This window comes from Mandrillus leucophaeus, unplaced genomic scaffold (genome assembly GCF_000951045.1).
Source record: "Mandrillus leucophaeus isolate KB7577 unplaced genomic scaffold, Mleu.le_1.0 Scaffold465, whole genome shotgun sequence".
NCBI lineage: Eukaryota > Metazoa > Chordata > Mammalia > Primates > Cercopithecidae > Mandrillus > Mandrillus leucophaeus.
The window spans coordinates 3,109,588-3,124,781 of record NW_012104976.1 but is presented as its reverse complement, the minus strand read 5'-3'; the positions used below and the strand labels follow the sequence as shown (position 1 = coordinate 3,124,781).

The following is a 15,194-nucleotide window of genomic DNA, read 5'->3' as shown; positions in this document are numbered from 1 at the left end:
ACACACACACACATATATCCACCCTCTACCACCCTGAGTTTCTCCAGATTTCATTTGCATCTTTCTGCACATGGTAATGCTTTTCCACTTTGAAAGATCTCAAGAAGGACTGTAGTCATGTGTTGTGCATACACCCATATACAAATATAGATAGATACAGTTGATACTTGTTATTCACCCTAGTTATATTCTAGAAAGTCATTGTGATAACTGGACTAATAAAGACTGAACCATTGTTCCTAGGGGAAATATAGGGTTAGGTTCCTGCAAACCTCTAGTCCTAATATTTTCATCAACTGATCAACATATGACCTTGTTTTACATCTGTTTCTTTTTGAAGACACATTATTTAATATATATTGCTGAGCTCAACAGCATTAACACTGTTGAGCTCATTAACACTGAGCTCAACAGCCAACAGCGCTATAACTCATGCAGGAACAAAGTACCTCTCACATGTATAAGGCACATCAGAGGCTTCTTGCACTCAGGACACAGCTTCATCACTCTGCTTAGGGGGGCATTCTAAACAGTGAAAGCACCAACATAAAGCACACAAGTGCAAAAAACATGGCACTAAATAGTCTGAAAACAAGGACGTTTGTTTACAGTATAAGAGCCAAAACAAGAAGGCAGAGAGATCCTTGTTTGACCTCAGCTGAAAATGTGTACATCAGGCAATATAAAATTTTGCCACTCTACATGTACTTTCAAATGACCACAAAAATTTCACAGGAATTGATTTTGGGGTTAAAAATAAATTTTAGCAAGTAGGCAAATTTGCAAAAGCAGAATCTACAAATAATGAAGATAGACTGTATGTGTACTGTACATGTATAGTACATTTCATCTATTGCCAAGGCAGATCATCACAAAAGATAGATTTTCAAAATCTATTAATTTTATCTCTAAAATACAGTGAGACGCACCCCTTCCAACTCCTTCCACTGAGGGAGCTTGCATTCTCATCTCAGCCACATGTATCACTTACCTATCTTGGGTGGAATTATCCCTAACCATTCTGCCTGCCACCTGTACTCCTCCTTGCCCTCTATTCTCCACACTGCAGTCAAAGGGATCCTAAGCTATACATTTAATCACGTTGATTTTAAGCATTTTTATGATTTCCCACTGCCAAACTCCTCAATTTGACTCTCAAGCCTCACTATCTGCCTTTGCCACCTCCTGAGCCTCATTTCCCATCACTGGCCCCCTACGCTCTGTGCTCTGGTCATTCTAAACGTTCACTCTCTTGAACATGATGTGCTCTCCCTCACCTCCAGGCCTTTACACAGGTTGTTCCCTCTGCCACGAACATGCTTCCTTCCTCATCAAGTGAACTACTCTTCATGTCCCAACTCAAAGACTACTTCCTCCCAGAAGCACCCCCTGACTACTGACCTTCTCCCTACCTTTCCTCAAGACAGGGCTGTGTACTTCTGCCATATCTCCTGCTGCACTCTACCCTTCCCCTCTCATAGTGACTGCCTTACTCCATATACTTGTTCTAAAGTCTTACCGTGGACCAGGAATTCTGTGTAGGAAAGGACCTTGTCTATCCTCCACACTGTTTTACCAGCACATTGCACAATGCCTAGCATATAGTAGGTATTTAATAAATGCATGTATACTTCCACCCTAGACGGTATGATTTCCAAGGGAAGAGAACTTTTCTTCTACTTTCATTTTTCAGGAGTCCCAGTTACATGTGGTAGTGACCAGCGCAGACACAACCTGGGAATTTGTAGGGAGCCACACTTGCTAAAGTCCTACGGAGCATGCGCGATCCCACTGAAGAGCCCTGGCGGCGGCGCCTGTGGTACCTTTCCCCTCTTGCGTCCAAGTGCTGCTTTTCGAACTCCCAGTTTTTGTTAGGGGCATAATCCCATTCTACCTCTTCAGCGGCGATGTAAAAAGTTCTTATCATCCCGTGTGGCTGCTCAGAAGGGTCCCTGTTGTCACAGCTGTTGACCTCATAGATCTGACCCATGCCTCTCGGGAGGTGGTGCATGGTGGCACAAAACACCTTAAAAATACCTGCAAGAGAAATGGCTCGGCATTGAGTGTGGTGCTCGGTATTTTTGTTGGTGATGGTCTGTTTTTAGCAAACCTGCATATTTTATTCCAAAATAACCAGTTAGGTGGATTTTTAAAATACCAGTCACCTAGTAGTTTAAAATCAGACCCCAAGGGAAATAAATTACTTTGAATATATTTACTTCTGTGGGGAGAAAGATCCTGTCCAAAATTCATTTGTAATAAAAAAAGAAACTTACAATATTGCTACCAAGAAATGACTTCTCTGGGTCTCCCCTATAATAGACACCTATTAGAAGACAGTCTCTCCTGGAAAACCACCAATGACTATCTTAACCCAGCCCAGTTTAAAAACAACTAATTACCGGTAAGATGATTATCCTAGACAAGGTTCAGATTAAGCCACATTTCTGATGAGTATTTTGCCCTAAAGGATTTCATAAATTCTAAAGTGCAATAAATACGTAAGGTATTATTATCATTAAAGCCAAGTGTATTACTTCATTAAGCCCTTGAGCAAAGAAGTTTCTCATTTCCAGTGGTAGGTCTATATAATGCTAAATGAAAAGGAAACAGAAAACAGAAAATCAATCAACTGAATTTTTCTATATAACACCAACGATCATGTCTGCCAACAATTATGTAATTTTTAGATTGAATTTTCTAGATGCATTGGCATCAGATAGATCTCTTAACTGAACTCACCATAAAATCACATAAGACAAATAAAATTATTGAAGATATTAACTCTCAATGAAAATATCGGATCAATAACTCTTCCTTCCCTTTCTCTAGTAGCCTCTGTTTTTAGAGGTGAGGGAGGAGTGTGCCTTTCTTTAACTTTCTACAATGTACAGAGGTATCTTCTATCTGGCTATACATGTAAGTCTGTTGTCTAACCATCGCCAAGTTACTCCTTTTAGATGAGCGAAAACTCAATGGGTTGATTAAGTGGGTACCCACACACACCCAGGCACTGATGAGGACACAGGAGGAAGGGTCTTTATACAAAACCACAGAAAAGACACCTTTGAAGACAGACTTGGAAAGATTGTCTCTGCATTTGTTTTTTTCCAGGCAGCCTATTGTTTATGTGTTGATCATGGCACTTCAATAGTTGAGGAATTGTCTCCTCTAAGAACAAAGAAGATCTTAGACAAGGTAGCATGAAGAAGAAAAGAAAATTAATAATAATGATAATAAAAATAGAAGAACATGGAAATGTTTGAGTTGCAGCCTATAGTCTACTCTACCCAGTTTTGAGCACCCCCTTTCTTGACTTATAGGTAAGGGACAGGAATTTGGTGAAATGGCTAAGCTTTTAAGCAGTCACAGATTTATGCTTATCACCAAACATAAACTGGAAAACGTTGTGAAGCTCTTTAGAAACCTATAGGACATATGGAGTAATAATCAAAGCACTAGAATAAGTAGCTCCATCTCTAAAATTATTCTGGGCGGCTCTAACTTTGAGTGCCTATTTCTATGGATTAAAATAATTTGGTTATTTCACAATCCCCTCCTCTCTTTGGTTTTGAAGAGTGTATTAAAAAAAAAGTTGTGTCCAAGGCATCCCTTGATTTGAGTAATTCATAACTGATCAACTATACTAATGTACAGAGATTGGACACTAGGAAAAATTCACATAGAAAAGACTATGGAGCTCCTAGTCTCAGGCAGTCCTTAGGCAAAGATTTTGAAGCCCAGGCCTTAAGTTCTTAACTGATGACATGGAGACATCTAAACTGCAGTTCCAGTGGAAAGCAAAGAAGTAGAACATCCATTAGTAAACAGCAAGTACTCATCTTAGGTAGCATATTGGTTTCTTGCTAAGACTGATGAAAAAATGGGATTGGAAAAACATGTTCAATGTCTGTAGGGCTTGTTCTCCTCACTTTTCATGCAGTGATTAGCATATGCTACCATGTGTTGCTCTAGATCTTTTATGAAAATGCCCCAATTATCTTATCAACTTGGAATCTCTAAGAGAAGAAGTTCCAGGTACTGGCATTATACAGGGGTCTCCATAAATTCCGGATCCAATGCAGATTGCCCTGTGGGGAAACCAAGGGTGCCCAACGGAATAAAAACAGAGAAGCCCCCCAATCAAAAGGCAGTTATCAGTACCTACGGAAGAGAGACCAGGCTGCAATTATGCCTACATCTATAATCTGGAAGCATCCACTGGGATGTCCATAACTGGTAGATGCTTCAGAGAAGCAACTGAAATTATGTTCATGCTCAATGAGAGCAAAACATGTCCACTTTATCAGGGCTGAATTTTTATGGACTGTGAATCAAAAACATTCTCCTAGGATTTATGCACCAAAGACTTTAGAGGGCTTCTACTTCTGTTTTGTGGATGCTATTTTAGATATTTCCCCTTTGTCCCTTGTACTATGTGTTTGGACTAATAATTCAGGATTCTCTGATTCTAATCGAGACTATATCTATTTCTACACCACTTGAAGTGCACAAAGTCTGTCAATTTCTTCTGCGGGAGGACTGTAAGTGGATGAGCCTGAAGGTAGAAATCTGGTCACCTGAGATGGACCCAGCAAGTTTACCTGCATGGTCTGGCTGCATGAATGCTGTTGTGGCCATGTGGGGAAACAGGGCCAGGGAGTCTCGGTGAGTCCCTCGTAGGTGGATGGTGTTCCCTTGAAAAACAATTCCATGCATGTCGGTGTCAGTGCCCAATCCAATCAGATGCCAGGAAACTCTATCCTTTTTACACATGTTTAGGCCTGGCTGGTTGCCGTACATGTAGCCATTAACAGCTAAATGGAAGAAGAAAGATAGTGAAAAATTATCAGTGTGTATCGGGCAGGGGAGCTTCAAATATGTCAACTGTTTACAAAAGATCCTTGTTTTCAGAGAATAAACAGTACCAGGGAAAAGCCACATGGTGAATCCATTTAAAATGGAGACCAAAATTAACAATGAATAATGAAAATATACGGAAATTATTAAAATGTTGTCTTTAACAACACATATGCAAGAACACTAGTTCAAAGAATGACTAAGGGATAAATCAGATTGTTTACGAAATAATTTCCCCATACTCTTCTCTAAGGCTCTTGATATGAAAACCTTTTTCTTTTGAGGTTATTTTCCTATGATGTCCCTTGTTAAATGTCTCTTCCTCAGTCATTAATTCATTGAATTCTACAAGACCCTCATTTGCCAGTGGGCTTTGCATTTGATTCTAGAAGTTATCAGACATGCTTTTACTGATTACATGGGTTCAGCATTATTTGAAAGATTTTTTAATCAATTGACAGTATGTGTGCATGTGTGTTCAGTGGAGAGGGCTTTTTTTAGGGAGTACTTAAGCTTATATGAGGTTAGCCTTTGAGTAAATAAATTTGCTTTATTATAACTTGTACTTTTTTACCCCAACACAATTACTGGAGGGACTTTATTAATAAATAATGATTAGTTAGATATGAAGACCCTCTGTGCTTCCAGAGTGGAAAATTGTTTTTATCTTTGACATCAACCCCAATCCATTGATAGTGGCTATCTGAAGTAGTGCCTTGAGAAGAATTTAGAAACCACATTCTCACGCTATCAGGATGAATGCCATGATATAACAGCAATGTCTGACTGGTGAATGAACATAATTGCGTCTCATGCTTGATGTCTCTTGGAGAAATAAATATTTCTACCCGCCTCCTACTCTCTACTAAGCCTATAGTAGGACAGAACTATTATCATGCACATGAATGACCTTCTGTTATAATCCCATTATCAAATAAAATTAGTTTTTATTAGGTTGGTGCAAAAGTGATTGCAGTTTTTGCCATTGAAAGTAATTGCAAAAACTGCAATTACTTTTGTACTATCCTAATATTTCTGTGCCTGCAGAACCAGTGGTGCTTGGTAATTGTACTCAGATCTGGGATTATTAGTAGAAATTCCAAGAAATTCTGGCACTTCTGAGAAGAACACCACATTTTCTGAAAAAAAAAAAAAAAAAACTTTGATAATGTCTTTGCAAATAAATGATCTAAATCTTGTCCATCAAATGTTAATGAGATCTGAGTATAAATCAAGGTGCTAATAAATTCAGTCCTTGACTGGTTGGTAGAGAATCTTCTCTTGCCTTGGAATGCTTGTTTAAAGCCTCTTTTTCTACAACATTCACTCATCCATTCTTTCTTTCAACAAACATGTTTTGAATACAGGCTATATAATAAACACAACACAAAGTATTGTGTACCATGTCAGGCCCTTTCTTTTTGGCTTTGTTGCTCTCTTCCTTCCACTCCCTGCAAGCAGGACTGAAGCTAGAACTTAATTTATAATCAATGTGACATTTGAATTAAGATGCATTATTTTCCTTGAACTTTGTTTTAACAATGATATATCCTGTATTTATTTATTTATTTTATTTATTTTTTGAAAGAGAGAGAGAGTCTTACCCTGTTGCCCAAGCTGGAGTGCAGTGGAGCCATTATACTTACTTCAGCCTCAACCTCCCAGGCTCAAGAGATCTTCCTACCTCCTACCTCAGCCTCCTAAGTAGCAGCTGGGACTACAGGTGCACACCACCATACCTGGTTAATTTTGTATTTTCTGTAGAGATGGGGTCTCACTATGTTGCCCAGGCTGGTCTTGAACTCCTGGATGCAAGTGATCCTCCCACCTTGACCTCCCAACGTGCTGGGATTACAGGCATGAGCCACTGTGCCTGGACTACATACTGTATTTCTAAATATGAAAGTAGTTTCACATTGCCAAAATAGGGTGGGGCTGGATTTGACGTAGTTCATTCAGTTGTTTACTATTTTTTTAGATGAAGACCTCTCTTATGATAAATTTCTTTTCCAATTTAGCCTCTCCACCAAGAAACTGCTATATTTCCTTATTTCTACCTTAATTTCCCCTTTTTATTGTCTACTAAGAAGTTTGGAAACAATATTCCTGTTCAGCAAAACCTTTTGTAGAAGATGACACTGAAAATGCACTACTCCGTGCTTTCCATTGGCACAAGAGGGAACTCTGTTGGAAATGAGCATCTGGGACCCTAGGGTCTGTGACCTGGTTGCTGTGGGGCACTTGTAACCTTGGACTATTTTTTACTTTCATGCAAGGAAAGGAGGTTAAGGGCTATTTTGTTATTCTTCCATAATGCTTTAAAAGGCAATAAATGGATTTTATGCTGAGTCCTAAAACAAGCAGGTTAGCACCTGTTGTCTTAGGTTACTTGCTTCAGGCACTTTTATTGACTGCACACTCTTGCAAGGTATTGAGTTTGGACTCTCATTACTCTGCTACCTTAGGTAATATGCCTAAGAGTAATGAGCATCCTGTGTTACTCACGAGCAATTAGCAGGTGGTTTGCTATTGTAACACTTGATAAAAAGAGACAGAGGGAGAATTAAGTAATTCCTCTCAAATGAAGATCTGGGATAGGAACAGATAGTATTTCACAAATTAACACTCACCAGTCACTCATACTACTTAATTAAGTCATTCATAGTACTTAATTATAGACACTTTGCTATGTAATGATTATCTCCTATTATCACTTTGGTTTTCCAACTTGATGTTATTGTGAACCCAAGGGAGAGTAGTTTGTCAGTAATTTTCTACATTTATGATGTACTGTGAACTTGGCTAGTTTAAATTTCATTTTATTTATTTATTTATTTATTTATTTATTTTTGAGACAGAGTCTCACTCTGTCACCCAGACTGGGTGCAGTGGCACGATCTTGGCTCACTACAACCTCTGCCTCCGGGTTCAAGCGATTCTCCTTCCTCAGTCTCTTGAGTAGCTGGGACTACAGGTGTGTGCCACCACGCCCAGCTAATTTTTGTATTTTTAGTACAGATGAGGTTTCACCATATTGGCCAGGCTAAGTACCCGGACCTCATGATCTGCCCACCTTGGCCTCCCAAAGTGCTGGGATTACAGGCGTTAGCCACCCGCAGGGCCGCTAGTTTAAATTTTGTGTTCCTTCATCTAAGGCTGATAAAGTGTTCTAGAAGTATTAAATTTCACATCTCTGAGAGATAGGGAGGTTTCACTATACCATCTGAAGCTGAAGGCATGAAATAACTTACTCGTGACCAAGAACAATACCCAAGAAACCAAAATTAAGATAATTAAAACACACCAATCATTTTCACTTCGAATGCAAGTCAGCCTTTCATTTACAGGAGGGAAAGTCATTTGTCATACCATGCATTCGGTTGGATTTCATAAATTCTTTATCTTCTTTGTCAATGCTGAAGGGATGCCAGATAAACTTCTGAATGTTTTCATCAAAATATCTGCTCAGATTCTCATCAAAGACTGTGAACAGTAGGTAAAACTCCTTGTCTATTCCTTTCTACAGAGAAGAAAGGAATACATAAAAAGTGCAGCTTGGAGGAATTCACAGAATTGCTTTCCTTTCAAAGTTCACACAAAGTATTAATAAGTAAGGGTAGATCAACATCAGCTATAGAGTGCCCAGGTCATTTTAAAATCAGGATACTGAATGTTGCTCTGATGAATTTATTCCCCATCCAGAAAATGTGTCTTTCTGGTTACATCCATCCTCCAAGGAAATCGGCCCCTGCTCAGAAGACTTTCTACTCTTTTGGCCTTTGTTGCCAGGCTGGTCCTCACTGACTTTTTCTCCTTACCCTGACCTCCAAGCCCTGGCCCAGCCTCTCTCTCTGACTGCATCTCCCTGTACTCACCTCCTAGCTTGCTCCAGGCACTCTGGCCTTTTGCCCTTCCATGAACACACCAACCTCATTCCTGCCTCAGGGTCTTTCCATGTGTTGTGGATCATGAATTGAGGAACTCCCTTCCTCAATTCACTTTTCTGCATGTCACTTTCTCAGAGTGGTCTTCCCTAACCACCCTTCTAAACTAATCACCATCTTTTGCCCAGAAACTCACTCACTTTACCCTATTTTATTCTTCATAGCACTTACCTTCACCTGAAACTGTATTTTATTTATGAAGTCTTTTTTTTTTTTTAACTTTTTCCTACTGCAATGTGAGTTTCCTGAGGGTAGGAACACCTTAGATTCCTCTCTGTACCTGCATCACCAAGAAAAATGCCTGGAAAAGCAGGCACTCAGTATACATTTCTGAGTGAAATAATGAATTCATGTAACTGATGAGACTTAGCTAAATTATGTTAACTTGAGTGGGCAGTGAGGGGACAGTGGATATGACTTCCCACTGTGTGTATTCCTAAACAGTCTATTTGAGCCTATCTGACCACACAGCATCACAGATTGCTGCAGTATGCTTTCCTTTAGAGCTCACCAAGAGAGATGACTAGGTTTTCTTTTCTTTTTAATTTAATTTAAAATTTTGGGATACAGGTGCAGTCCGTGCAGATTTGTTACATAGGTAAACATGTGCCATGGTGGTTTGCTGCACCTATCAACCTATCGCCTAGGTATTAAGCACAGCATGCATTAGCTATTTATCTTGATGCTCTCCCTCCCTCCAACCCTACCCCCACAAGCCCCAGTGTGTGTTGTTCCCCGCCCTAGGTCCATGTGTTCTCATTGTTCAGCTCCCACTTATAAGTGAGAACATGCATTGTTTGGTTTTCTGTTCCTGCATAAGTTTGCCAAGGATAATGGCTTCAGGCGCTATCCATGTCCCTGCAAGGGACAAGATCTCATTTCTTTTTATGGCTGCATAGTATTCCATGGTGTACCTGTACCACAATTTTTTATCCAGTCTCTCAAAAGACATGGGCTTTTCAGTTGATTCCATGTCATTGCTATTGTGAATAGTGCTGCAGTGAACATATGCATGCATGTATCTTTGTAACAGAATGATTTATATTCCTTTGGGTATATCTCCAGTAATGGGACTGCTGGGTCAAATGGTGTTTCTGGTTGTAGGTCTTTGAGGAATCACCACACTGTCTTACACAATGGTTGAACTAATTTACATTTCCACCAACAGTGTAAAAGTGTTCCTGTTTCTCCACAGCCTTGCCAGCATCTGCCATTTCTTGACTTTTTAATAATTGCCATTCTGAATGGCATGAGATGGTATCTCATCGTGGTTTTGATTTACATTTCTCTAATGATCAGTTACATTGAGCTTCTTTTCATAGTTTTATTGGCCGCATAGATGTCTTCTTTTGAGAAGTATCTGGTCATGTCTTTTGCCCACTTTTTAATGGTTTTTTTTTTTCTTTTAAATTTGTTTAAGTTCCTTGTAGATTCTGGATGTTAGACCTTCATCAGATGGATAGATTGCAAAAATGTTCTCCCATTCTATAGGTTGTCTGTTCACTCTGATGATCGTTTCTTTTGCTGTGCAGAAGCTCTTTAGTTTAATTAGAACCCATTTGTCATGCTTTGCTTTTGTTGCAATTGCTTTTGACCTTTTCATCATGAAATCTTTGCCTATGCCTATGTCCTGAATGGTATTGCCTAGATTTTCTTCTAGGGTTTTTATAGTATTGGGTTTTACATTTAAGTCTTTAATCCATCTTGAGTTAATTTTTGTATAAGGTGTAAGGAAGGGGTCCAGTTTCAATTTTCTGCATATGGCTACTCAGTTCTCCCAGCACCACTTATTCAATAGGGAATCCTTTCCCCATTTTTTTGTTTTTGTCAGGTTTGTCAAAGATCAGATGGTTGTCGATGTGCTGTATTATTTCTGAGTTCTCTATTTTGTCCAATTGCTCTATGTGTCTGACTTTGTATCAGTACAATGCTGTTTTGGTTACTGTAACCTTGTTGTATAGTTTGAAATCGGGTACTGTGATGCCTCCAGCTTTGTTCCTTTTGCTTAGGATTGCCTTGGTTATATGGGCTCTTTTTTGGTTCCATATGAATTTTAAAGTTGTTGTTTCTAGTTCTGTGAAGAATGGAGGTGACCATCCTTTCCATCCCTCAATGCCTTCTTATCTCTAACACGCTCCCCACCCAAGCCACCTTCATCCTGCTGCATGCTCTGGAGGGACCCTCAACAATGTCATCTGACCACATCTCTCTCCTTATGTTGGACAATGCAGTCTCACCTCATGGTATTCTGGTTCCTGCCTACCTGTTCAGCCTCATCTCTTGACTCTTTCCTCCTGGCACTTTGAAGCAAGGCCAAGCTCCTTGTTGCCCTCTGCACTTGCTGTGTTCTGCATCCCTCTGCCCTTCATGCACGTATTCCCTCAGCTTTGATAGTCTGCCACTCTTTTCTCTTGCAAACCACTAAGCAACCTCACGGTTCTGCTTAGCTGCCCACTTCTGTGATGCTTTCCTAACTCCTCATCAACGATGTGAGTACTCCTTGCTCCTACTATCCCTTATATATAGTTATTTCCTTAATTACATGATGCTTTAGAAGGCAGTGGTATAAGAGCATAAGCTACAGAAGAAAACAATTAAGACTTGAAAGTTTTCGGAATAAAATGTTAAAAATTTGAAGAACATAAAAGATCAAAATGTATTTAAAAGATCATGGGCTATGTGAACAGAAAAACCTAGGTTCTAATGCTATTCTTCTGTTCACCCATTGTGAAGCCTGGAGCAAGCAATTTATCCTCTCTAAGCCCTAATTCCCTCACTTGCAACATGAGGGCAATAGTAGTTCCCACATCACGTTTTTTGTGAAGATTAAATGAGATGACTTAGCTAAAGCACTCAACACAATAACTGACAAATATTAAGTACTCAGTGCTGTTATTATTAGGTGTGACTACAATTGTCCGCAGTACAAGAATGAACAATTGAAAGGAGTTGCATTGAAGAACCTCATTGCTTGACAGGTATTTGGAGAGTAACTGGATTTAATGAGGGTGGGAAATTAGCCCAAGAAAACATTAGAAGGAAGGTGGCAGAACCCTGCATGATGGTGAATATATGTATAACTTAACTGGGCTACAGTGTGCCCAGATTTTTGCTCACACATTATCCTGGGTGTTTCTGGAAGGCTGTTTTTGGATGAGATTAACACTTGAATCAGTAGACTGAATAAAACTGATTGTACTTCCTGACGTGAGTGTACCTCATCCAATTGGTTGAAGGCATGAATAGAAAGAACCAAAAGGCTCACCTTCCTCTAAGTAAGAGAGAATTTCTCCTGCCCAACTGCCCTTGAACTAGGACATTGTCTTCTTTTTGCCTTCATGCTTAAACTAAAATGTTGGCTCTTCCTGGTTCTCGAGCCTGTCAGCTTTCTAACTGGAGTCACCCCATTGGCTCTTCTGGGTCTCCTGCTTGTTGACTCAGCCTGCAGGTGCTGAGACTTATAAGTCTCCATAATCATATGAGCCAATTTCTCATAATAAATGTCTCCCTCTGTGTCTCTTTCTCCATATATATATGGAACATCTGAGTAGTGACTGGTGTCTGCAGCACACAGCTATTTTGTGAAAAGCATATAAGTGAGTAGTGAGTATATAGTAGGCTCCCACAGCAGCAGGGAAGAAAGGTGAGAGGTCTAAACCATAACCCATCACACAACTCTGAGTATTGAAATGTGGATAAGGGAAATGAGTTTTGCAAATGAGGTCGTACCGGAATTTTCAGTGTTTGTTTGCAGGCCACACAATGTTTAAGATGTGTGTAATATGGCATCTTCTGCTAACTAAACTTCTTAACCTTGGGGATAAGAGTACTTACACTGCATTTCATTTATTCAAGCAGAAATATTTGTTGAATGTCAACAATGTGCCGTGCATTGTTCTAGGAAAGGAAGATAAGATAGGCAAGGTCCTTGCTCCATTGCACTTATCTTCTTGTAGGAGGAAGCATACTATACACATAAGCAAATAAATAAAGAAGGAAACTGTCTTATGGTGGTAAGTGATAGCAAAATCAGGTGATATAAAAGAGATTGACTTAACCTGGTGATCAGAGAAGGCTTCCCTGAGGAGTGACAAGAAGAGTTAGCCATGCAAAGGTCAGGGGAAGACATTCCAGGCATAAGGAGCCTAGTATAGAGGCCCGAAGTCAAAGGCAAGCTTGACCTGTGAGAGGAACAGAATGTGGGTGGAGCATAAGTGGGCATGAGGAAGCGTGGTGCCCACTTGTGGGAACAAGAGGCTGGGGCATGTCTAAATAGTGTTGTTTTTTATTCTGGGTGTGATAGGAAACCACTAGAGGTACAGAACAGGAAAGTGACTTGATCTCATTTGCACTTTAGAAAAATCATGCCTGGTGCCCTGTGATAAAATTAATCATGGGGAGGGTGACTATAGTCACCTTAATTGTACATTTGAAAACAACTAAAAGAATATAAATGGATTGTTTGTAACACAAAGGATAAATGCTTGAGGGGATGAATACTCCATTCTCCATGATGTGGTTATTATGCATTGCATGCCTATAGCAAAACATCTCATGTACTCCATAAATATATACACATTCTATGTACCCACAAAAATTAAAAATAAAAAAAATTTAAAGAAATTAATCATGGGGGAAAGAGGAGACAGCTCAATGCAATGCCTGATCCTAGATCAGACCCGGGATCAGGAAAAACATGTTTTTCTTTTGCTATAAAGAACATCAATGAGACAATCAGCAACATTTAAAAATGTATGTAGATTTGACAATGTCAAGGTCAATTTTCTGACTTAGATAATTTTACTTTGTTTATGTCAGAAAGAGTCCTTGCTTTTAGGAAACACACACTGAAAGACATTATGTCTGCAACCTATTCTCAAACAGTTCAGGAAAAAAACCCATAAAAACAAAGAGAGATAATAAAGCAAATGAGATCAAATGTTAATGAATCTGGGTGAAGGGTATATGAGGATTCTTTGCAAATTTTTTCTACTTTTTCATAAGTCAGTTTTTTTTTTAAAGTGTGAGATATATAGAGAGGTGGATTCAAAGAAAGAAACAGCGTGGGAGTAGGGAGTTTGACTGAATGGTTATTGTGGAGGACCAGGGGTCTTAGTAAATGACATTCTGTCACCTGACCATTCACCACTGTGAGAATTTATGACAATTTACTGCAAAGAGATGCAAACACTTCTTTCCATTTTCATCTCTCCACATGCCTAGAAGAGGACTGACCATTTTGCTTATAGAGGGACTGGCACATAGTAGGTATTTCATAAGTAATAACTCTTGAATTGAACAAACCTTTCCATCTGGCCAAATGATTTTCTCTCTCAGTCAAGTTATGGGTATAGGATGTTTCAGGTTACTTTTTTTTTTTTTTCTCATGAATTTTGTGTAAGTGGACTAACCATGAATAGTATTTGGCTTAGGCAACAACTCCCACAGACTATGAGGTGCTTCCAGCAAACTTCAAAAGTACTATTAAATGGATACAGCAGGGGCAAAATCAGAACTACCTTTCAAACATTTTCTGGCACTTAATCTCCTTGGCTTAGGTATTAATCTGCGAGGAAGCAAGAGGATGCATTGGAAAAAGGACAAAGTTGGATGTTCAAGGTCCTGTGTTTTACTGCCAACTTTCACTACTTACTAGGTGTATTTCCTGGAATTCCACTCAATGTCTCTGAGCCTCTTCAGCTTTAAAATATGGATAATCATTCTGCTTTGCCTTGTGTGCTTGTTGAGGCACAGCATAAACATTCAGTCTTATAACACATGCCAATAGACATTTCTGGGGTTGTTCCTTCATGTAGAAAAAGGAAAATCCAAATAGGATCGAGATATTTTGTGTGTTTTAAATCTGGAAATTCTTTTGAGTCCAGAAGTGGAGTCACACAATGCCAAAACTTATAAAATATACTATTTAAATAAATGTCCTTGCTATTTCTGATGGATAAAATAGATGGTTAAATGACTGTATTTTTCTCTTTTCATCAATATGTTTAATATCATGTAGACATAGCTTGAAAGGCTCTGCTTCACTACACTAATCAGTTGATCCATTCAAATCTCTAAGTTGGGACTTGCAAGAAGTTATCTAAATGCTTTCTTGTTCCTTCTCAACCTTGGCTGCACATTGGAATCATCTGGAGATTCTGATTTAATTAGTCTGTAGTATCTGAATAATAGATGTTTAAATGGTCCCCAAGTATTTCTGATGGTGGCTAAGTTTGAGAAACCTTGTTCAAGAAGATAATTCCCATTAGTGTTCCATGTGGATCTCTAAAGATTCTGTAATAAAAGCAGCACACAGAAAAAGAGGTCTGCCAAATCCTAACCACAACAAGCAGAGATTCCAGGTTCCCGAGTGAGCATTTGTAACTACAA

The 15,194-nt window shown here is 39.2% G+C and overlaps 1 protein-coding gene and 1 long non-coding RNA gene across 2 annotated transcripts in view; one reads left to right on the top strand and one right to left on the bottom strand.

Moving 5' to 3' along the window:
- Positions 1–15,194, bottom strand: part of HEPHL1 (hephaestin-like 1) — a 79,277-nt gene that overhangs the window by 15,905 nt on the left and 48,178 nt on the right. Inside the window, exons 10-12 of the mRNA XM_011995021.1 lie at positions 8,230–8,380; positions 4,605–4,817; positions 1,824–2,037 (exon numbers count right to left, since the gene is read on the bottom strand). Of these exons, the coding sequence (XP_011850411.1) occupies positions 1,824–2,037; positions 4,605–4,817; positions 8,230–8,380 (578 nt within the window). The remainder of the gene's footprint in view (positions 1–1,823; positions 2,038–4,604; positions 4,818–8,229; positions 8,381–15,194) is intronic.
- The window catches only part of LOC105550132, a 47,644-nt gene that overhangs the window by 24,120 nt on the left and 8,330 nt on the right, over positions 1–15,194 (top strand). The gene's annotated exons all lie outside the window — the stretch shown is intronic.